This window comes from Sinohyriopsis cumingii, chromosome 11 (genome assembly GCF_028554795.1).
Source record: "Sinohyriopsis cumingii isolate HCF-2022 chromosome 11, ASM2855479v2, whole genome shotgun sequence".
NCBI classification, from domain to species: Eukaryota; Metazoa; Mollusca; class Bivalvia; order Unionida; family Unionidae; genus Sinohyriopsis; species Sinohyriopsis cumingii.
This window is the reverse complement of record NC_142971.1, coordinates 48000801-48022637: the sequence shown is the minus strand read 5'-3', so window position 1 is coordinate 48022637 and position 21837 is coordinate 48000801. Positions and strand designations below refer to the sequence as shown.

Sequence of the window (21837 nt, the reverse complement as noted above, 5' to 3'; positions counted from 1 at the left end):
ACACTGTAATGGTTGATATATCAAATGTATGTGACAGCAGTGTGTCTATAAATCTAAAAGAAATACTGATCTGAGCAGTTCCTTCTGTTTATATCTTTATACAATGTTGAAATACTGCTATTTGACACTAATAATATGGTGAAAACAAATCTTCATCTTTCTGATCCAGGAACTGAACTGCCTGCACAGTGGTCTTTGTGCATTCAAAGAAAAAGTCAAGTCAACATTTAGCCTGAATGTATCATATTGATATATCAGATAGGCAAATGGTGCTGTATGAATTTTCAAATATGTGGCCAGACTGCTTAGAAAAATTAATCAAGTTAGGGACATGTTGGAGTGAGCAATCCAAAAAAACACAGTGATGAATATAATAAGAAGCATGACAAGTTTCTGTGTCTTATTGTGCAAGAAGATGGCACTTACATAAAAAAGACAAGCAAGAGAGCAACAGATACAAATTACCAGTGAAGATAGCAATGGCATTAACATGACCACTGAATACAGTGAGGACATCAAAGGCAAATCAGTTAAATGATGCCATTAATCAATAATATATCAATGGCATCCACAGTCAAGTTTCATGAAGTACACAAACTGCTGGCAGAAGCAGAGTAGCCCAGAGAAGTGGGGAAATTTTTTTAGAGTCACAGACATGCCAGTGAAAAATCTGCAACAGTTTTTGAAAACTCGTAATTGAATAGCACAATTAAAAATAATGTCATATCATAAAATTAAGGTTGATCTTAGAGAAAACCAACTTGCAAAATAAAAAGGACTATAAGAAATGTGTCTGGTACTACACTGAAACTTTTTCCAACAAACCTGACTGGAAATGTCCTATTGTAGCAAACCCATATACAACATGATCATCTCAAGACAACTAAACAAATAAACACCCCAGTAACATTAAATCTGTCGAGTCAGCATAAAAAACATGCAAGAAAAAAATTGCACTTATTTAATTCTCTGTAATTTAAGATTTACCCCAATTTATAATCCATCAAAAAGGAATAATCTACATAAAGTATAGTACTGATTATACTTCTAATTATTGGAAGGAAACTTTCTCCTTAACATTCAAATCCATACAAAAGTATCTCATGGGGAGCCTAATTTGAATGTAGCCACTCTTAACACTGTTGGAATGTGCTAACTGAGCGGGGCCCCGAGTGGCCGAGTAGTCTAAAGCGTTCTCCGTTACGGATCACTGCCATCTCACCGCTGTCTGCGTGGGTTCGAGTCTCGGATTCAGCTAATGTGGGTATGTGAGAAAGCTTTCCAGTAGCTTCTCGTGGGTCGGTGGTTCTTTCCCGGGTTTTCCCGGGTTCTTCCTCCACCATTAATACTGGCCGCCATGTATAGCCAATCGCGTGCTGAAAAATGGCGTTAAACCCAACAACAACAACAACAACAACAGCTAACTGAGCAACTTTACAGACTGTGATTTAAGTAAAACATGACAGACAGTTGTGCTTTAATAACTACTTGGCTCCATCTGATACAGCATTTGGATCAAAGCATAGTGCAAGGGATTGTTGTTGCTATTGTTGTTGTTATAGGGTTTCACGCCATTTTTCAGCACAAGATAGGCTATACATGGCGGCCAGTATTAATGGTGGAGGAAGAACCTGGGAAAACTCTGGAAAGAACCACCGACCCACGAGAAGCTACCGGCAAGCTTTCTCACATATCCACATTTGCCGAGCCCAAGATTCAAACCATTGCAGACAGAGGTGAGATGGCAGTGATCCGTAACGGAGAGCGCTTTAGACCACTTGGCCACTCGGGGCCCCTTGCAAGGGATTGATCTGGATGAGTGTTTGGTTTGTGCTCATATGGTTGATAGCATTGTTTTAACTTTTCAAGGATGAATTAATTGATGTGAACAATTTCTTTCTATTGTGTATGGAATAAACTATCCTTACACTAATTAAAAGTAAAGTGCCTGTACCTCTGTTTAAACAAAGATTTTGATCCCTATTAGTTGCAGAGTATGCAACTAGTGTATCCCATAATGTTTTCTATATTTAATGTTGCTACTAGATAGCTCTGGATCAGATAAAATTATTTCCATTACCTCATGCTGAATAATCTTTGTTATGGTTAGGTATATTGAATCTGGACACTTAAAATAAAAGCTGAATGAGTCTTTAAAATTTCATCAAATCTGCACACACTGAAATACACAGATTTTTCATATCAAATACACAAAAAAAGAGCATGTTGATGAGTGAATTATTTCAGTATGACACAATTATGGAGATAACAATGGCTTTTTACAATATAAATCCTGTACATTTCCTATATGTAAGGACATAAATCACTATATTCTCCTAGACCTTGTATACATAAACTTTATCACTTTTGATCACACAACTGTTATTCTGATTATTTAAATTGCACAAAAAGTTTTGTTTGTTATTATTTAAAATGAGACATGAGTTTTAACCATGTCACTTCAAATAAAATCTATCTCGCTGTTCATAATGCTACAATACACCCAGGTAAAAAGTGATGAAAATGTAATGATCATGTCAAACTGATGTCCTAACATCACGATTATTGTTCTGGTCTTAAAATAAGTAACAATAAAGAGCAAAACCAATATGTTTTGTATAACTGAGCACATAATTTAATTTCCTCAAATATAAAGTGAAAGAATTAAACGTAACTTACAGTATGGTGAATTAAATCTTAAATTCCTACATATTCAATCAATTCCAAAAGAATAGAGCAATCCAAATGAGTTTCAAAGGTATTCTGAATGATGGTCAGTAATGTCTTTGAAAGAATTCACAGTATTTCCAAAACAGCTATTATTATAAATTTACCTGAATATTTCAAGTGCTTACATTCCAACAAATAATTACATTAAATAAATAAATTGTTCTAAATATACTTGAATTACTTCCAAGACTGGTGATACTAATAAGAATGCCTAATTCTATACAGCAATTCTATTATACAGATTCCAATTACACATTAAATAGCATCTCACATTCATAATCTAAACCATAAACAGGGTCAAATTGGTTACACTAACTTTCAAGAATTAGGTCAGCCTAGCCTTTAAAAAAAATCTATGACCTCCATTCATATCAAAGATGTTTACCTGGATTCAAACTTGGAACTTATGAATGGTTCTAAGCCCTATTAGAATGACTCACCCTACAGTACAAACCTATTGATTTAGAAAACCAGTATTTAAAATAGTATTAATCAGATAACCCTACTAACTATAATCATGAATTATAACACACATAATATAGATATACATAACATCTTATAAATGAATGCACACATTTGTCTTTCTTTCTTTCTAGTGTCCCAGCTGTTATGTATACTTCATTTACATTGTTTGTTTTTCATTTTTTTAAAATTATTTTTTATCTCATTACATGCTATTTTAAGTAACACTGTATATTGAACTTGACCATGTCCAAATTTGAGTTCAATTCTGCTTGACCCAAATGGATTTTTTAAAAAATTTATTCTGGGTAAACAGCTGATACATAGCTGAATTATTCTCTATGCGTATGGTTTTAAAATCGGGATTATTATTAATATAAGTAAATATGTTTATTTGGGTCTAGGTTTAGGTTTTGGAATTTCCTTAGGGTACTTTACTCTTTTGTAAACACTAGGATCATTCTAGAAGGTTATTTTCCATTAGGCAATAGTTTTTTAAAAATAGAAAATGCTAACTGTGACCCGAGGTCAAGTGGAGAACAATATAATCTTGTAGCTGAGAGGATATTTCAGCCATGCTTTAAGATCTAGCACTCTGAAGTTGTATTATATGTTGTGTCCAGCTGGGCTAAAGTTTATTCCTTCAAATCAATGAATTCAAGTGATTATTTTCTCTGGAAATACAAAAGTGCTCTGAAACAATTCTTGGATAGAGGCATTCACTGGAATTCATAGTGAATTCAAACCTGGAATTATAGTACTGTGATTCAAAAAGAATGTTGACACATCAACACTCTATAACCTATCACAGACACATCATCGCCTTCAGTTTTTGGATTTATTCTGGTCTTCTACTGAATATTATTCAGGACTTTAAATTACTAGGATTTGTGTCTATAATTCTTGTATTATTTTGGGATTTAATTCAAAATACAATTTTTAAAAATCATTTTCACTTTTATTCTAAAGAAATAAATTATTTGTTGAATTATACAAAGCTTGCTGCCTTTAACTCTTTTGTGTTACTCATTTTACGAGCATAGACTTGTAACACAGCTGCCAAACAATCCCAATTTTTTTAATAACTTTTTGTATTTTTATGTTAAAACTTTTTTAAAACTTGCTCATCCTAATTTTTTAGGGTTACTTTTTTTATTTCTGTCCTAGGATGGGCAATTAGCCTAGTTATGTCATATTGTCTTAACGACAAACTTTTAGTTCCATCTTGAGCAGTTATGATCTTGCAAAATTTTAATTCTTTTAAGAATTGTAAAAGACCTTTAATTAAAAAAAGCATTTATCTTTCTCCAGTACTGATGTAATTTGTTCAAAATACATGTGGAAAATAAGCTGGGTAGTTTTACTTTGAAATTCACATTTCTTACACAAATCAATTTTTAATAATTTGGAGGACTTCTGCCATGACTCATAGTGCACAATGTAGAATGTCTACACCTGCTGCTGCATGGAACAAGTTTCAGCTTGACTGTTACTCATTCTTGTTTTTGTGAAGTATTTTTTAGCTGATGTGAAAAACAAATTACATTTCAATAAGTTTCACTTATTTGTTTTTCTATTAGTTCACAAGCAAAAACTGCAGAGTAAACAGCAGGTAACAACTGTGCAGTAACTGGTTCATAACATATTCATTAAAGCACTTTCCTGAATATCAGTACACAGTATCTGGTGAATTCTCTTGCTAAAGTTTGAAAATTCCTGAAATCCATCTTTGATCTTCAAGATTCTACGGTTACGTTCTTTATCATCAATGTTTTCCATCAGATTTAATTGTTACAATTTTATGTCCAAGTAAGGTCAATTATACAACTATTATCCCAAGGAAAAACTCTTTCAAATAATAATTAGGACAAATATCGGGCTAAATCCAAAAACTATTCTACGTTGCAATGGATGTAAATGATATGAATTTTACACCTGAAATAGTGAACAATTTTAAAATCAAATTTAAAAAATACTTGTTAGTGTATTAACTATATTATTCTGATTCTCACTGTATTTTCTGTTTCCCGAGGACACCAGCCCAGAAAACCATGTAATGTTGTGTTGAAGTGAGAAAACACCCTGTCATTTGCAAGGGCTGAGTCCAAGAGGGACCGACTCCCTGTGCCAGGCAATAGTCTGTAAGGATGGGTAGCAGCATTTCGAAAACATCTCTGAGGTACATGTTGTATGCGTGATGTGCTTGGCAAAGATATGGGTTGTAATCCTGAATGTACTGGATTTGAAGACTCTCCTAATGTTTGATGTGTGGTGGCAGTGGTACCATGAAAAGATGCTGGTTGTTTTACGTCAGTTTGTGGCCGCATCTGCACAAGATCAGTTTGTCTCTTTAAATTAGGAAATGGCCTGATTCCCTGATGACTATCACAAAGTTGCCAATTAAACTGAGGGTGATCAATTTCTAAACTGCAGCTTTCAGCTGAGCATTCTGTATCATTTCCATCCCAATTTTCAGTTGAGCATTTTGCATCCATCCTGAATGCCTGCTCAACTTCAGCAGACTGTTTTACTTCTGAATCAAGGTTCTCAAGGTCTGGCTGTAAAATGTTTTCAGTCACAGGTGTATAAGCATCAGCTATAGTTATATCCATGTATCCTGAATAACAAGGCCATGACTGGTTACGTTCTAACGTTTCATATGGGTATGGTTTTGTCGAAGCTATGTTAATGTCCTCATCATCGTACACAAGTGCACCAGTCATATGGTCAAATGAATGCATAGCAACTGATTCTGCTTCTGATGGAGTATTAATGGTGTGTAGGGTTGTCAGAGCATGGTGATCTAATGTACCACTATCATCTGAAGAGGTTTCGATTAACATATCTAGAATCTGCTGAGCATGAAAACGTTTTAAACTTTCATCCTTTATTACTGGTCCCTCAGCTTTCAAAGTAACAATGTGACCCATATGATGGATATCTTTGATCTCTGTTTCATTCTGGCATGATTTTTTGGAAGACAAATCAAGTTTCGGGCAAACCGTATTGACATTCTGCTGCTTAGTTTGAGGGCTGCCACTACTTTCACCTCTATGCACATGGCTGCAAGTGTCTTCCACCACTCCTTCAACATTAATTGGTTCATGGACTTGTTTAACATTTGTTTCCAAGGATGTATTTTTTGTATAAATGTTAGGCATGTTTTGGCAGCTATGTAAAGACTGACAAGGAGGATTAGTTGTCTCCCTTTCACACTGTCCTATTCTGTTCTGCACCTTCATCAATGACTCGAATCCTTTACTGTGCTGATGTTCGTTGTTGTTCACATGAGTAAAATTATTCCCAAACGTCTGCCTTGTCTGAAAGAAAAAATATATCTGATACATTTTGTGAACAACAAACTTGACAGAATGAGTTGATTTATTGGCAAATTGTGAAAGTAAAATGCACAGTAAATCTTTTTGAAAAAATATGTGAATTTGGACATATATAAATTTACTATTCACAAGTAATAGTTGAAGATCTAAAGTCTGCTTTTATGCCGGTGCATGATAATTTCTGATTTACATGGAAACATTGGTAGTTCAGCTGGTAAAACATTAGACTCATAACCCAAGGATGATAGGTTCAGTGCCCACCAAGGCCAGCCTGGTTTGGCTGCTTTATTGTGTTACTGGAATAGACAACTAGCTCCCATGTTCTCAGCATAATGTAACCAAACATGTGTTAAAAGTGCTATTAAAACTAACCAACCATCCATATTTTACAAACACTACTTAGCTCTATGATCTGAGGCCACCAAAAACAAAGTCTGTTTATTCAAAACACTACTTAGCTTTCTTAAATTAACACAATAACATTAATTCTTTTCCATGTGAAAGATATGAAGAACAGCAAGTAGTACATGTATTTTTTCCATGAGAAAGATATGAAGAACAACAAGTAGTAAATGTATTTTGTTCATAAGATATGAAGAACAGCAAGTAGTACATGTATTTTTTCCAGGTCAAAGATATGAAGAACAGCAAGTAGTACATGTATTTTTTTCATAAGATATGAAGAACAGCAAGTAGTACATGTATTTTTTTCAAAAGAAATCTATGAAGCACAGCAAGTAGTACATGTATTTTTTCCATGAGAAAGATATGAAGCACAGCAAGTAGTACATGTATTTTTTCCATGAGAAAGATATGAAGCACAGCAAGTAGTACATGTACTTTTTCCATGAGAAAGATATGAAGAACAGCAAGTAGTACATATATTTTTTCCATGAGAAAGCTATGAAACACAGCAAATAGTACATGTATTTTTTCCATGAGAAAGATATGAAGATCAGCAAGTAGTACATATATTTTTTCCACAAGAAAGATATGAAAAACAGCAAGTAGTACATGTATTTTTTCCAAGAGAAAGATATGAAGCACAGCAAGTAGTACATGTATTTTTTCAATGAGAAAGATATGAAGAACAGCAAGTAGTACATATATTTTTTCCATGAGAAAGATATGAAGAACAGCAAGTACTACATGTATTTTTTTCCACGAGAAAGATATGAAACACAGCAAGTAGTACATGTATTTTTTCCATGAGAAAGATATGCAGCACAGCAAATAGTACATATATTTTTTCCATGAGAAAGATATGAAGCACAGCAAGTACTACATGTATTTTTTCCACGAGAAAGATATGAAACACAGTAAGTAGTACATGTATTTTTTCCATGAGAAAGATATGAAGAACAGCAAGTAGTACATATATTTTTTCCATGAGAAAGATATGAAGAACAGCAAGTAGTACATATATTTTTTCCACAAGAAAGCTATGAAGAACAGCAAGTAGCACATGTATTTTTTCCACAAGAAAGATATGAAAAACAGCAAGTAGTACATGTATTTTTTCCATGAGAAAGATATGCAGCACAGCAAGTAGTACATATATTTTTTCCATGAGAAAGATATGAAGAACAACAAGTAGTACATGTATTTTTTCCACAAGAAAGATATGAAACACAGCAAGTAGTACATGTATTTTTTCCATGAGAAAGCTATGAAACACAGCAAATAGTACATGTATTTTTTCCATGAGAAAGATATGAAGATCAGCAAGTAGTACATATATTTTTTCCACAAGAAAGATATGAAAAACAGCAAGTAGTACATGTATTTTTTCCATGAGAAAGATATGAAGCACAGCAAGTAGTACATGTATTTTTTCAATGAGAAAGATATGAAGAACAGCAAGTAGTACATATATTTTTTCCATGAGAAAGATATGAAGAACAGCAAGTACTACATGTACTTTTTCCACGAGAAAGATATGAAACACAGCAAGTAGTACATGTATTTTTTCCATGAGAAAGATATGAAACACAGCAAGTAGTACATGTATTTTTTCCATGAGAAAGATATGAAAAACAGCAAGTAGTACATGTATTTTTTCCATGAGAAAGATATGAAACACAGCAAGTAGTACATGTATTTTTTCCATGAGAAAGATATGAAACACAGCAAGTAGTACATGCATTTTTTCCATGAGAAAGATATGAAGAACAGCAAGTAGTACATATATTATTTCCACAAGAAAGCTATGAAGAACAGCAAGTAGCACATGTATTTTTTCCACAAGAAAGATATGAAAAACAGCAAGTAGTACATGTATTTTTTCCATGAGAAAGATATGAAGAACAGCAAGTAGTACATATATTTTTTCCATGAGAAAGATATGAAGCACAGCAAGTAGTACATGTATTTTTTCCATGAGAAAGATATGAAGAACAGCAAGTAGTACATATATTTTTTCCACAAGAAAGCTATGAAGAACAGCAAGTAGCACATGTATTTTTTCCATGAGAAAGATATGAAGCACAGCAAGTAGTACATATATTTTTTCCATGAGAAAGATATGAAGCACAGCAAGTAGTACATGTATTTTTTCCACAAGAAAGATATGAAAAACAGCAAGTAGTACATGTATTATTTTCATGAGAAAGATATGAAGCACAGCAAGTAGTACATGTATTTTTTCCATGAGAAAGATATGAAGAACAGCAAGTAGTACATATATTTTTTCCATGAGAAAGATATGAAGAACAGCAAGTACTACATGTATTTTTTCCACGAGAAAGATATGAAACACAGCAAGTAGTACATGTATTTTTTCCACGAGAAAGATATGAAACACAGCAAGTAGTACATGTATTTTTTCCATGAGAAAGATATGAAACACAGCAAGTAGTACATGTATTTTTTCCATGAGAAAGATATGAAACACAGCAAGTAGTACATGTATTTTTTCCATGAGAAAGATATGAAACACAGCAAGTAGTACATGTATTTTTTCCATGAGAAAGATATGCAGCACAGCAAGTAGTACATATATTTTTTCCATGAGAAAGATATGAAGAACAACAAGTAGTACATGTATTTTTTCCACAAGAAAGATATGAAAAACAGCAAGTAGTACATGTATTTTTCCATGAGAAAGCTATGAAACACAGCAAATAGTACACATATTTTTTCCATGAGAAAGATATGAAGAACAGCAAGTAGTACATATATTATTTCCACAAGAAAGCTATGAAGAACAGCAAGTAGCACATGTATTTTCTTCTAATTAAAAATGTTTCTTAGTAAGGATGATTGCTTTAGAAATGTGGAAGTTACTTATTTTAAAAGTTTATCTTTTTACATACTGCAGTAAAAAGATATCAAACATGTAATTTTCAGGTGCCCTGTAAGCATTTATTTTACTGATGCAAACTACATAAAGTTTCATAACTGTACAGGTTGGACTACAGTGAACTCATTTATTTTTTAGATTATCACCATTTCAGGTTTTACGAAAACCATATCTCTTTGGAACTTAAAACTCATACAAGAGGTCATATCACCCAAAATGGATAAATGACCATTGTTTTATTTATTTGTTTATTTGTGGCTTGTTACAACAAGGAAAACTGATTTTTGTAGAAAAATATATTTCTTCAACAATATTTACCCAATCATAATACATTAGAAGTACATCCACAACCTTGCACATCCAGCCCTCCCAAGCTCATTTTATTAACAGGAGTCCTATTGTATCATCTGCCTGTAAAAGTGGAAGAGTGGTTTCCCCATAAACAGTCGGGCATCAGAGCCTATCAATTCGTCAGTTAATACTGGGGAAGATGTACACATTCTTCTGGGATGTAAATACAGGCAGGCCTTGAGAGTGTACCCATTTTTTAATTGGGTAGGCAATTAGGAGTATAGGTAAGATGAGAGAGTTACATTCCCTTAACCTGCTGTTGGCCTCATTTCTGGTCTCCCAGCATACTTGAAGCAGCTTCGAGTCTCATGCGAGATACAAGGAAGGGTTAGCACATGGTTTATGCATGAATGCAGTTTGGAGGAAAAATATTCAATCCAACAAATTTACTCTAAGTAGACTAAACTGTGTCACTGTGAATGACCTGGACAGGTAACCTGCTGTGATGATGATATAGCTCTACCATATCAGATTGAACTAACTGGAATGCATGGTCTATATAGATAATAGATGAACAAGGACTCTGACCTATAGTCCATTAATTGGATGATGTATATTAGGGAACAGTGCACTTAATGTAGCTGATTTGAACAGAATCTTCCTCATTTGTGCTGGGACATGATACGAGAAATCTAACTAAATGGGACAAGGTTTGACAAATTCCTTGCATAGATCTCAACCCCCAAAGGTTTAGATTTATTCTGTTCACAAAATGAATGACATTTTGATACATAACTTTCCAAAACATGTTAAAAATCTATAAATAATTTCTGAATTAAATAACAATCAATGACAACATCAGGCAAATAACATCAGTTGCACCTGAACTCACATCTGACGATCAATCATTTAAAAATATATGTGAAGTTTTATAAGGGTTGTTCCATTTAAACATACAAGGTATCCGAGGAAGGAACTCTTTCATGAATATATACCAGGGTACTCTGATTACTCAAAGTTCACATGAAAATGCAGGGCAGAGCAAATTTATTTTTCATTAACCTGTCCAAAACAAGAGATTTCAGAAAATTCACTTGTCACACCCACCTTTTCAAATGTCCTAAAAATTTAAAACACTTGTCAGGATTTGATGAAATGTATACACTTTAAGTCATAGAAAGAACAAATAAAATAATGTACAAATTTTACTCCTTAAATGAATTTAATTTTTCAAAATCATATATATTATACATTTTGTTACAACAGACGTTTCCAGTTTCAACTGTCCATGTATCTTATATGCACTTATTCGTTCTCCAATACAGTAGAATGAGTACTTCCATCAGTGGGAAAGGAATGGAATTTACTAGAATTCAAATGTTCCCAAACATCTTCTCTAAAGAAATGATTGACAGGAAGAGCAAAGTCTCTTGCCCTGAATCTTTTCTTATAATTAGCCCCAAGTTCAACACTGTTTTTTGCCTAGAATGTGCACAGCATTTTCACATGAAAAAATGGTTTCCATAATGGTCTAGACTTTAGGCTGTATTAAAGATAGCTTTCATTTAGTCATTTGTTTCATTTTGTGGAGTATCAGCAACTCTAACTTCAGAGATATTTTGTACATGCTGCCTAGTGTCATGCATACACTGTGCTGTACAGGTCTTGTACAGGTCTTGTGAGGTCTTGTACAGGTCTTGTGAGGTCTTGTACAGGTCTTGTACAGGTCTTGTGAGGTCCAGAACTGTAATGAGACTTGATTGGTTCAATCTTGAATCTGTCAATAACTGCAAAACATTCTTTCATCAAAGTAAATGAATTTCTGTCTGAGATAACTAACAACACAATGCAGCTGAACATTTCTGTCTCTTAACAGTAACAACTCTATATTTGTTAAATGGATATAAGCAAGTTCTCTACTGATATCTCAACCTATAATACCAATTTTAACACAATGGGTGAAATCGAGTTTTAGAGAATGCACATGCGATAGCCAGTGGCTAGTATAGGGCAGTGGTGAGTCTTGGGAGTTTTCAGGAAGTGTGAGGTGCTATTTGGATGTCTGCAACGCAGGGCTCCTTAAAAGGCCATGGATGATAGAGTGTGTGTGTGAATTGGATTTTTAATGCAGCTTTAACAATTTTCCAGTCATATTGCTATGATGTCTGCAGTGTGGCAGTTTACAGTCATGTCTAGAACTGGGGCATCATGCCACAGACATATAGCATCATGTCCCACCCAGTCACATTATCCTAACCCAGCGAAGCAGTCATAACACTAACTCTTAATGCTGAGCCCCAAGTGAGGCAGCTGCTAGTACCATTTTTATAAGTCTCTGATATGGCCTGGGGGTGGTTCGAAGCTGCAACCTCCTGCACTATAACCACTTAAGCCACTGGAGCAGTCTGCTACGGAGCACAGTCAAAACTGGTCGTAACTGCATGACTTAAAGCAACATCCAGGCATTATCTGCATAGGAGTGCAAACACACTGATGTCCACTTGTTTGTATGACCCAAATGTGTAAATACAAGACTGTGCTGGTTTGATACTTGTACATGTGTGTAAATGCAAGACTTTGCTTGTTTGACACTTGTACATATATCTAAATACAAGACTGCTTGTTTGACACTTGTACATATGTGCCAATGTGAAACTTGTGCATCTAGTTAGGATATGCACTTTACGTCAAACATTTGTAACTAAAGTTTTATTTTTGTAAAAACAAAGGAATTCATAGTCCACCTGGTGCTTCATTGTTTTCTGTTCCTTGTTCAAAATGACCAATTGGTTGACTCTTCACATCTTTTGTCACTAGCATTTATTTTTTTCTGCAGATAATTCAAGTTTTTAAACTCTTTAAAATAAACTGAATTCATAAATATGATTGAATATATCAACAGGTTCGATATAAAAGTTTGTTCTGTTTCTATCCTGAATTTAGGCATTGTATGTTTTAATGGTTCTCTCATGTACAAATATCTGACTCATGCAAGTGTTTAATTAATGGTCAAATGAGTAAGTGATCTTTTAAGTTCACTGTAAAACAAAGTGCACTAACTTTTCAGGATGGTAACACCTGTCTTCATTTCCATTATTTGTGGGATACTGGAATAATCTTAACTTCTACACTCTGTTATATCCAGTGAATCAGGCCAGAGTTGTGCTAACTGACTGTGATGGGTAGCTTCTCAAGGGTCGGTGGTTCTTTCTTGGGATTTTCCAGATTCTTCCTCCACCATTAATACTGGCTACCATGTATAGCCTATCGTGTGCTGAAAAATGGCGTTAAACCCTACAACAACAACTGACTGTGATGGAAAGCTGAACTAGGAACTGCAGGACATGTTTACTGATTCTTAGAGATGGATACTCAATATGAATATTTAATGAACATATCAAACATCTGTGTAGAATTTGTGATATCTTCATCTGTACTATTCTTGCTATATTATTTATTTCTATCTTTACAATTTTATAATATAAAATCACAAAATAATGTTCCTTGCTTTTGTTTCCTGATTCTTGCAGTTACACACACAGAGATGTCCTAGTAACTTTGCATGTATTCAGTTTGTATTGTACAGACATTTTATGTTGCCTGGCTTATATCTCTTTGGACAAATAGCTACCTCACAATCAGTGACAGTCTTATGTTTCATCCCTCCACTTTCACATGAATTTTCCTTCTCTGAATTTTCCTTATTAACTTTCTTGCAAATATAGTTCAGTAAATTCATTTTATCTACAAAATATTTATCAACTTGCTTTGACAAACTACTTCAAAAGTAATCATAACATAAAATTTGTTCTTTAAATATGAACTGAGACAGCTTCTCAATTAGTGTAATTCACTAATTGTTTTGCTTCAAATGCAATATTGGGTATTGAAGTTATTTCTCTATATAGCCAATTAAAAGTTAAAGAATCATCACTACCATCAATTCAGTTCATAAATGGAACTGACACAAATGCTGGTAAAGTGTCTTTCATTAATTTAATTTGATTTGACTCACTGGACTAAAATCAAATGGTACGTTGTCCATGAGGATCTGGTTTGAGTAAACAAAATAAAATGAATCTGTTTAAAACACTGAGTTGCCAATAATTTGGCCGCTTAGCCCAAGATGCAGCGAAGCAGTAATTAAACATTCACACATGCAAAAGTTATCAATTATCACTGGTAGATGCAATGCAGGATGTAAATAAATACATAAGGAGGTGTAAACTGAACCAGTCAGATCATTCAGAGAGTATAAGTAGCCAGAAAAAGATAGAGTGATTGTGGCATGAAAAAAAGCAGTTTCATGACTTGTTGTTGTTGTTGTTGTAGGGTTTAACGCCATTTTTCAGCACAAGATAGGCTATACATGGCGGCCAGTATAATTGGTGGAGGAAGAACCCTGGAAAACCCCGGGAAGAACCACCGACCCACGAGAAGCTACTGGCAGGCTTTCACACATACCAATGTTAGCCAAGGCTGAGACTCGAACTCACGCAGACAGAGGTGAGATGGCAGTGATCCGTAATGGCTAGCGCTTCAGACCACTCTGCCACTCGGGGCCCCTAGTTGCATGACTTTGAAAATGAATAATCTGGGACATGAGACACAGGGATTTGCTCAGCCATGACAGATTTCTAAATTGTATTCATGGATGACTACTCCATATTTACAGTGTCTTCCTTGGGTCTGAAAAATATTTTACTGGAACAGCCTTATTACTGTTTGATGATTTAGAAATAGCTTCCCCATACAATTTTTGTTATACTGTCTTACCCTGTCTCCAGCTGCAGTGGTTCCACTTAGTTGATTTTGTTGCTGAAAAGGATTCCTCGATGCAACTCCTTGGATGAGGTTACAGATCAAAGTCAGTTGCTTGCCCTGTGAAAACAATGTATTCTCACTTTCTAATTGACATGCAGATTTTTCATACAGAGCTTTTAAGCAGGTACATAAATTTAGCCAAGGGAGACAAACCAAGCTAGTGTTTAGGTCCAGAGTTCAAATATTATGGCTAAGGAATTTGAATTTCTTTGTCTTGCACACTGGGATAGAGAGTTACCTTTCTGTTCTTCAAGATTTTAAACTTTATCTTAATGCCACAAAAGTTAGAGAACAACAACTATGACCATCATCATCACCATCATCACAATGTCATTACCTAACTGGTAACCACATGAGTGTGTTTCTGGTTTTAAGCTAAAAAATGGGATGGTTTGTTCAACAAAAAAAAAGGATTTTTCCTCCCATCAATTTTTCCAGAAGGATCTTGAGTCATAATAGGAAGGATTGTTGATGAAATGGAGGAATTGGTGACTCTTGTCATTGTAAGAGCCCTCTGGCACTCCACTCTACCACCATCCCCTCCAATTATAATCAGACTAACACACCAAGCCTTCATACTCGCTACCCTTACTCCAAATCCCTTGATCCCCTCCATTTATCAAATGAAAATCATGGTTGCATGACCTAATTTTAATCCTCTAAGAGAATACCTTGTCAATATTATGAAAGAACACCAGGTTATACAAATATCAGATATGAACTCTGTATAATTACTTAAATAATTTGCATTTGTCTGCCATTAATGAATGATGCTTCTAGTCCATGTCAAGTAGACACTTAAAAATATTGGAAGAAAGTTAATTTTTGGCAATTATGTTTCTCCAATAATACTTACATGTTCACATTAACATAAAGATAACTTTCTCTGCTACCAACAATTCCATCTCTCTGGAAGTTAAATTGTGTCTTAAAGTCTATATATCATATAGACAAAGGGAAGCAATTTGTACAGGTTAACTCCATTTTCTGCCTGCCAAGAGGCTACTATTATACCCATTCAAAACCTACAATAGCATGCTCACATTGCAGGAAAGTGCAGGAGGAATTTGTTACAATTGGATGAGGCAAGTATTATCAATGGAACATTATCTACTATAATATTTGCTTTCTACATGACCTCATCACATTAACATTAGGAGAATAGGTGAGACAAGGAGGAAATATTACGTATCCTTCCTCTACCAAGTCACCAAAAAGAAGCATAATTACTCTACCAAAAGGATGACCTTCTCGTAATATTATCTAGCACAATTTGTTTATGCAGTTGCAAGAGAGACCTTGGGAGAACTTGATTACTGTCTTGACATCAAAATGTTTTCCAAGCAAATCCAGTGAAAGTGGCAAATTCATGCTTGGGTCTAAGGCTGTGCTTTCATGAATGGGGGCATGATCACAGTATGTGCAGTTACCACTAGCCCAATGAGATTCAGTTACCACTAGCCCAATGAGATTCAGTTACCACTAGCCCAATGAGATTCAGTTACCACTAGCCCAATCAGTTCTCTCATCAGCAAGGTCAAGTCATGGATGTACCAGTCAGAATTGTGAAGATCTGAACTGCTTAAGAGGAACAGAGTTTGCTACAACTTGTCTGTCAAAAAGCTGAGCAGATTGATCCAGGACATTTTTCATCTTACTGGGGCAATCATAACCATTTGCAGTCTGTGACCTTCATTTATTAAGTACCTTTTTAATAAAGATTGATGGAGAGAAGGTGCAGGCCCATAATATCTCACATCTAACTGAATGAGTATTAACAGCCCGTGCTTCTGAGGCATGGAAAAATGACCCCACAGGGCACAGACCTGATATTGGGAACACCAGTGAAGGTATTCCCATACCTTGAGACAAATGTCTAATGACTTTCCTCCCTTTTCCATGGTATGTTACCAAAACTGAATTATCCAACATCCATGGATACATTCCAGCCAAGTTTGGGAGATATCAAGAATGGCTTTCATCTCCAAGCAGCTGACATGATAAGCCTTCTCTGGCAGCATCAACTTCTCACTGACTATTGCAATGTCCATTAGTAAGCATGCTTCCCAATCCAACAAACTGACATCATAACAGGTCCACCACTGCATTGAGTAGGCCAAGGAGATGTGAGAAACTTCCTCATGTAATAATGTTTTGCTTCATGCTTTCCTTGACATGAGACAAGTTCTTATGTGTTAAGAGTTCCATATCTAGATTCACAAAATTTTTAAAGGTCCAACTGATTATCCTTCCTGAAATGTGAATGAGGAGAGACCAGTCAAGTTGTGAACCAAAATCATACTTCCCAAATGTTTTTGTTGTATGTCATCCAGGAACACTGCCATCTCCATGAAGATCATTCTGAACTGGGTTATGATGTGGTCTAATGTCTTACTAAAGTTCCCATTTCAATGCCTTGGTTGATGTTTTCAATCAGTGACTTAGATGTGAAGTGTATGTTTAATGTGTGTTCTTATTCTATGTATTTGAGCCCACTTGTTTGTATGGCCCTTGACCAAGTATTAAATAGGCACCCACACATAGGGAATGGCCATTGACCAAGTATTGAATAGGCACCCACACATAGGGAATGGCCCTTGACCAAGTATTGGATAGGCACCCACACACAGGGAATGGCCCTTGACCAAGTACTGAATAGGCACCAACACATAGGGAATGGCCCATGACCAAGTATTAAATAGGCACCTACACATAGAGAATGGCCCTTGACCAAGTATTGAATAGGCATCCACACATAGGGAATGGCCCTTGACCTAGTATTAAATAGGCACCCACACATTGGGAAAAGGTGTGCATTTGACCCCCCCCCCCCCCGATTTCATCTATAAACATGTTTTGGTCTATAACCAGAAAACTTAATAGCTGACCACTACATTTTGTACACCTCCCCCATTTAAAAAAATTCTGTTATCACCCCTAAGTATTGCCAACCATACTGCACACATGACAATGAGCAATTATACATGCAAACATGTCATGTGTCCATCCTCCATGACATTAAATTGTTTACACCTCCTGCACGTATATGAATACATTTACAGGAATTCATAAAAAATACTGATTGCACCATACAAAATAAACATTGACTTATTATAATACTGAAAGATGGTTGAATCTGAATACAAAATAAATTCAATTCCTAGATGTTCATGTTTACAGCATAAAGCTAAAGTGATAACTGGTTAAATATGGATGTAACAGTAGCTACAAGTGGGCAAATTAGGGAGATAACCTTCAAGAACTGCTTCAAGGTATCTGATATATAGCTAGAAAGACCTTTTTTTCATCTTTCAGGGAGGGCTGGATTGGAAGGTATCAAAGAGAGGTATACAATGTTGATGTAATCAGGTAATGTACTGGATGGAGAAGTAACAAGTATGCCCTTCAGGACTGATGTAATCAGGTAATGTACTGGATGGAGAAATAACAAGTATGCCCTTCAGGACTGATGTAATCAGGTAATGTACTGGATGGAGAAGTAACAAGTAAGCCCTTCAGGACTGATGTAATCAGGTAATGTACTGGATGGAGAAGTAACAAGTAAGCCCTTCAGAACTGATGTAATCAGGTAATGTACTGGATGGAGAAGTAACAAGTATGCCCTTCAGGACTGATGTAATCAGGTAATGTACTGGATGGAGAAATAACAAGTATGCCCTTCAGGACTGATGTAATCAGGTAATGTACTGGATGGAGAAGTAACAAGTAAGCCCTTCAGGACTGATGTAATCAGGTAATGTACTGGATGGAGAAGTAACAAGTAAGCCCTTCAGAACTGATGTAATCAGGTAATGTACTGGATGGAGAAGTAACAAGTATGCCCTTCAGGACTGATGTAATCAGGTAATGTACTGGATGGAGAAGTAACAAGTATGCCCTTCAGGACTGATGTAATCAGGTAATGTACTGGATGGAGAAGTAACAAGTATGCCCTTCAGGACTGATGTAATCAGGTAATGTACTGGATGGAGAAGTAACAAGTAAGCCCTTCAGAACTGATGTAATCAGGTAATGTACTGGATGGAGAAGTAACAAGTATGCCCTTCAGGACTGATGTAATCAGGTAATGTACTGGATGGAGAAGTAACAAGTATGCCCTTCAGGACTGATGTAATCAGGTAATGTACTGGATGGAGAAGTAACAAGTATGCCCTTCAGGACTGATGTAATCAGGTAATGTACTGGATGGAGAAGTAACAAGTAAGCCCTTCAGAACTGATGTAATCAGGTAATGTACTGGATGGAGAAGTAACAAGTATGCCCTTCAGGACTGATGTAATCAGGTAATGTACTGGATGGAGAAGTAACAAGTATGCCCTTCAGGACTGATGTAATCAGGTAATGTACTGGATGGAGAAGTAACAAGTATGCCCTTCAGGACTACTTATTAAAGCTGATCTTAAATCATATAAAGGATAGTTAGTCTGGTAAAGTAGTTACTACATAAAGTGACAAATACAAACAGTCACGATAAAATAAATCATATAGTTGCTACCAAACCTTGAAATCATATGCCCTCGACCTCTGCCATGTGATTCCTGTCTCTACAAAGTCATATTCAGTAATGTGCCCACTGAGCAAATTCTCCAAGCTTTCCTGCAAGGTGGCTTCAGATCTTGTCCTCACTGGCTCTTGAAAGATAACTCTTCTGTCTTTGTCCATGATACACACATAGAGATCCATACAAAGGATCTTGTCTGCAATAAAAGATCATATATTACTGGTTTTGTCTCATGCATTTTGAAGTACAGATATAAGAGGATTTTTCTAAAACTTTCCTCCAGACAGAAAAGTCTTGTCATTTTCAAACTCGACATTTGCCAACAAACTACATATGTTGTCTATAATTTTTGTTTTTTGTATAAATGATTAGTTAATCAGTATTGTATTGCCTGAATAAGTTAAATATAAATATACTGCAAATGAACAGAGGCTTAATGAAATTACAAACACTGCAACAGTAATCTTCTTCCTAAAAAAAGTAAATTATGTTTCTCTGAGAATACTTACCGAATCACATAATGTTATGAATATTAGCCTGCTACCTCATGAATTCAGCCCTACTAAAAGATGTAAATCGTCTTTCTCTATTTTAATAAAGGGCAATAACTTTTGCCCATTACCTTCCCTTGGCATTGTCAGGATCGCTAGTTTTTAACTGAGCAAGATACTAACAAGGATGTTTATTTATCCCAACAAAAAATAGCCTGGAATAAAATCCTCAGGATTGTGGTCTTTGTGCAAGCTGCAGTGCCTTTTTTTATGAGTCTCCGTATCTTCTGTTGTAGTAAAGCATCCTTCTCTTGATCTGACAGTGCATCCATGAAGAGGAGACAGGAGGAGAAAAGAGAGAAATGTTGATGAACGAAACCCAAAGCCTCTCTAAATAAACTGGACCCCCCATTCTGGGGGAATAGGGAGATCCAGTGAGCTCAAAATTTGGTTTCTGTATGATTGCTTCCTAGGGACTGATATTGCTGCACATGTGGCTGAGAAGATCCCGACCTGAGACCACTTAACATCCCTTCACAATCACGGGGGTGGGGAGGGCTGAGTGGTTCCATATCCCTGTAAGGGTTGAGCAGCAAGGTGGAGGGGCAATTCCTGAGCTGCCTACCTCCAAACTTCCCCTATTCTTCCTCCAAAGCAATGGTGACCTGAACAGGATCATCCAGAAAGGAAGCGATGATGAACAGTTCTGGTCAATGACACTAGCAATCCTGGCTGTCACCTGTAATGCATGGCTATTCCCAGGCATCTTCATCGAGCCTGAAAAGTGCCAATGAGACCATATCCAACAATGAAGAATCAGCATCTTCCTCTTTGATGAGATCGACTGATTCTTTTGAGTAACGGTAGGGGATGGAGGGCATTCTAAAGTAGCCAACACCCTTTAAATATTCTTGATGGTGGATATAAAGCTAAACACCAGTCTGTTACATGGCTGGATCTGAATAAGAGGTGAAGGATGGTGGATTGGAAGGAGTTCTGTATCACTCACTCTGTGTTGAGGCACAACTAGGTCAACAAGCAGTTCTGGAAAAGCATACCAGGTGGTATGAAGACTCAATTCCATCCCTATGAAAATGTTACTAGCTCTCCCTTGTTGTAAAATGGTTAACATACAGAATTCCAGCACTGCGGGCTGGTTTGCTTGATGAATGGTTGGCCTGGAAGCTGGCAGTGTAGAAGACAGTCTGGCTATCAATAGTACCTGCCGTTCCAAAGGCCTGGCTGGACAGACATTTTTCTTACTGAAATCTCCGTCATAGAAAGGGCATGCTGCCGACAGTATGGTTAGATGGATGGACCTGTCACTAAGATTCTCGTAAAGTATAGTTGGTTGGGCTGATTCACTGAAAAGGTCCCCATGTTCGAACAGCTGGACAGTCAGTGACAGCATTTTGGATGGTGATGGTGCATTAGATCCAATGGATCCAGTACTAACCCAATGCGTCCTGACTTGAAGGCAGAAAGACCATGCTCAGACATGCAGTGAGACTTGCACCAACTAGGGCTGATTAAAATTGGGGACACTGCTGGTAACTATGCAGTGGTATAAGGAGGTGGATTCAATTGATCTATATTTGAAGGAGAAATATGAAAATATTTCTGCATAACTAAAAATACACACGTCAAAAAATCATTCTACACAGAAAGTGGATAAATGTCATGGTGAATGGAGTGTACGGTCAATTGGTCTTTTATGGCACCATAATGTAATTTGTTCATCGAGTTTACAGGCAACATTGATTGTGTACTTGGGAATAAACCCAACATTAGTGCAAATAACACTACATACTAGTACTTTGAAAAGGTAACAGTAAAAGTGCCTCAAACATTCTTACCAAATAACACAAACATACTAGT

General features: G+C 35.9%; 1 protein-coding gene across 3 annotated transcripts in view; it reads right to left on the bottom strand.

Moving 5' to 3' along the window:
* The window catches only part of LOC149788407 (uncharacterized), a 52461-nt gene that overhangs the window by 15586 nt on the left and 15038 nt on the right, over positions 1-21837 (bottom strand). For all 3 annotated transcript variants that reach the window (XM_089974370.1, XM_089974368.1, XM_089974369.1), the window contains exons 4-6: positions 19468-19664; positions 14899-15003; positions 5205-6512 (exon numbers count right to left, since the gene is read on the bottom strand). In XM_089974370.1, the coding sequence (XP_089830496.1) occupies positions 5205-6512; positions 14899-15003; positions 19468-19664 (1610 nt within the window). The remainder of the gene's footprint in view (positions 1-5204; positions 6513-14898; positions 15004-19467; positions 19665-21837) is intronic.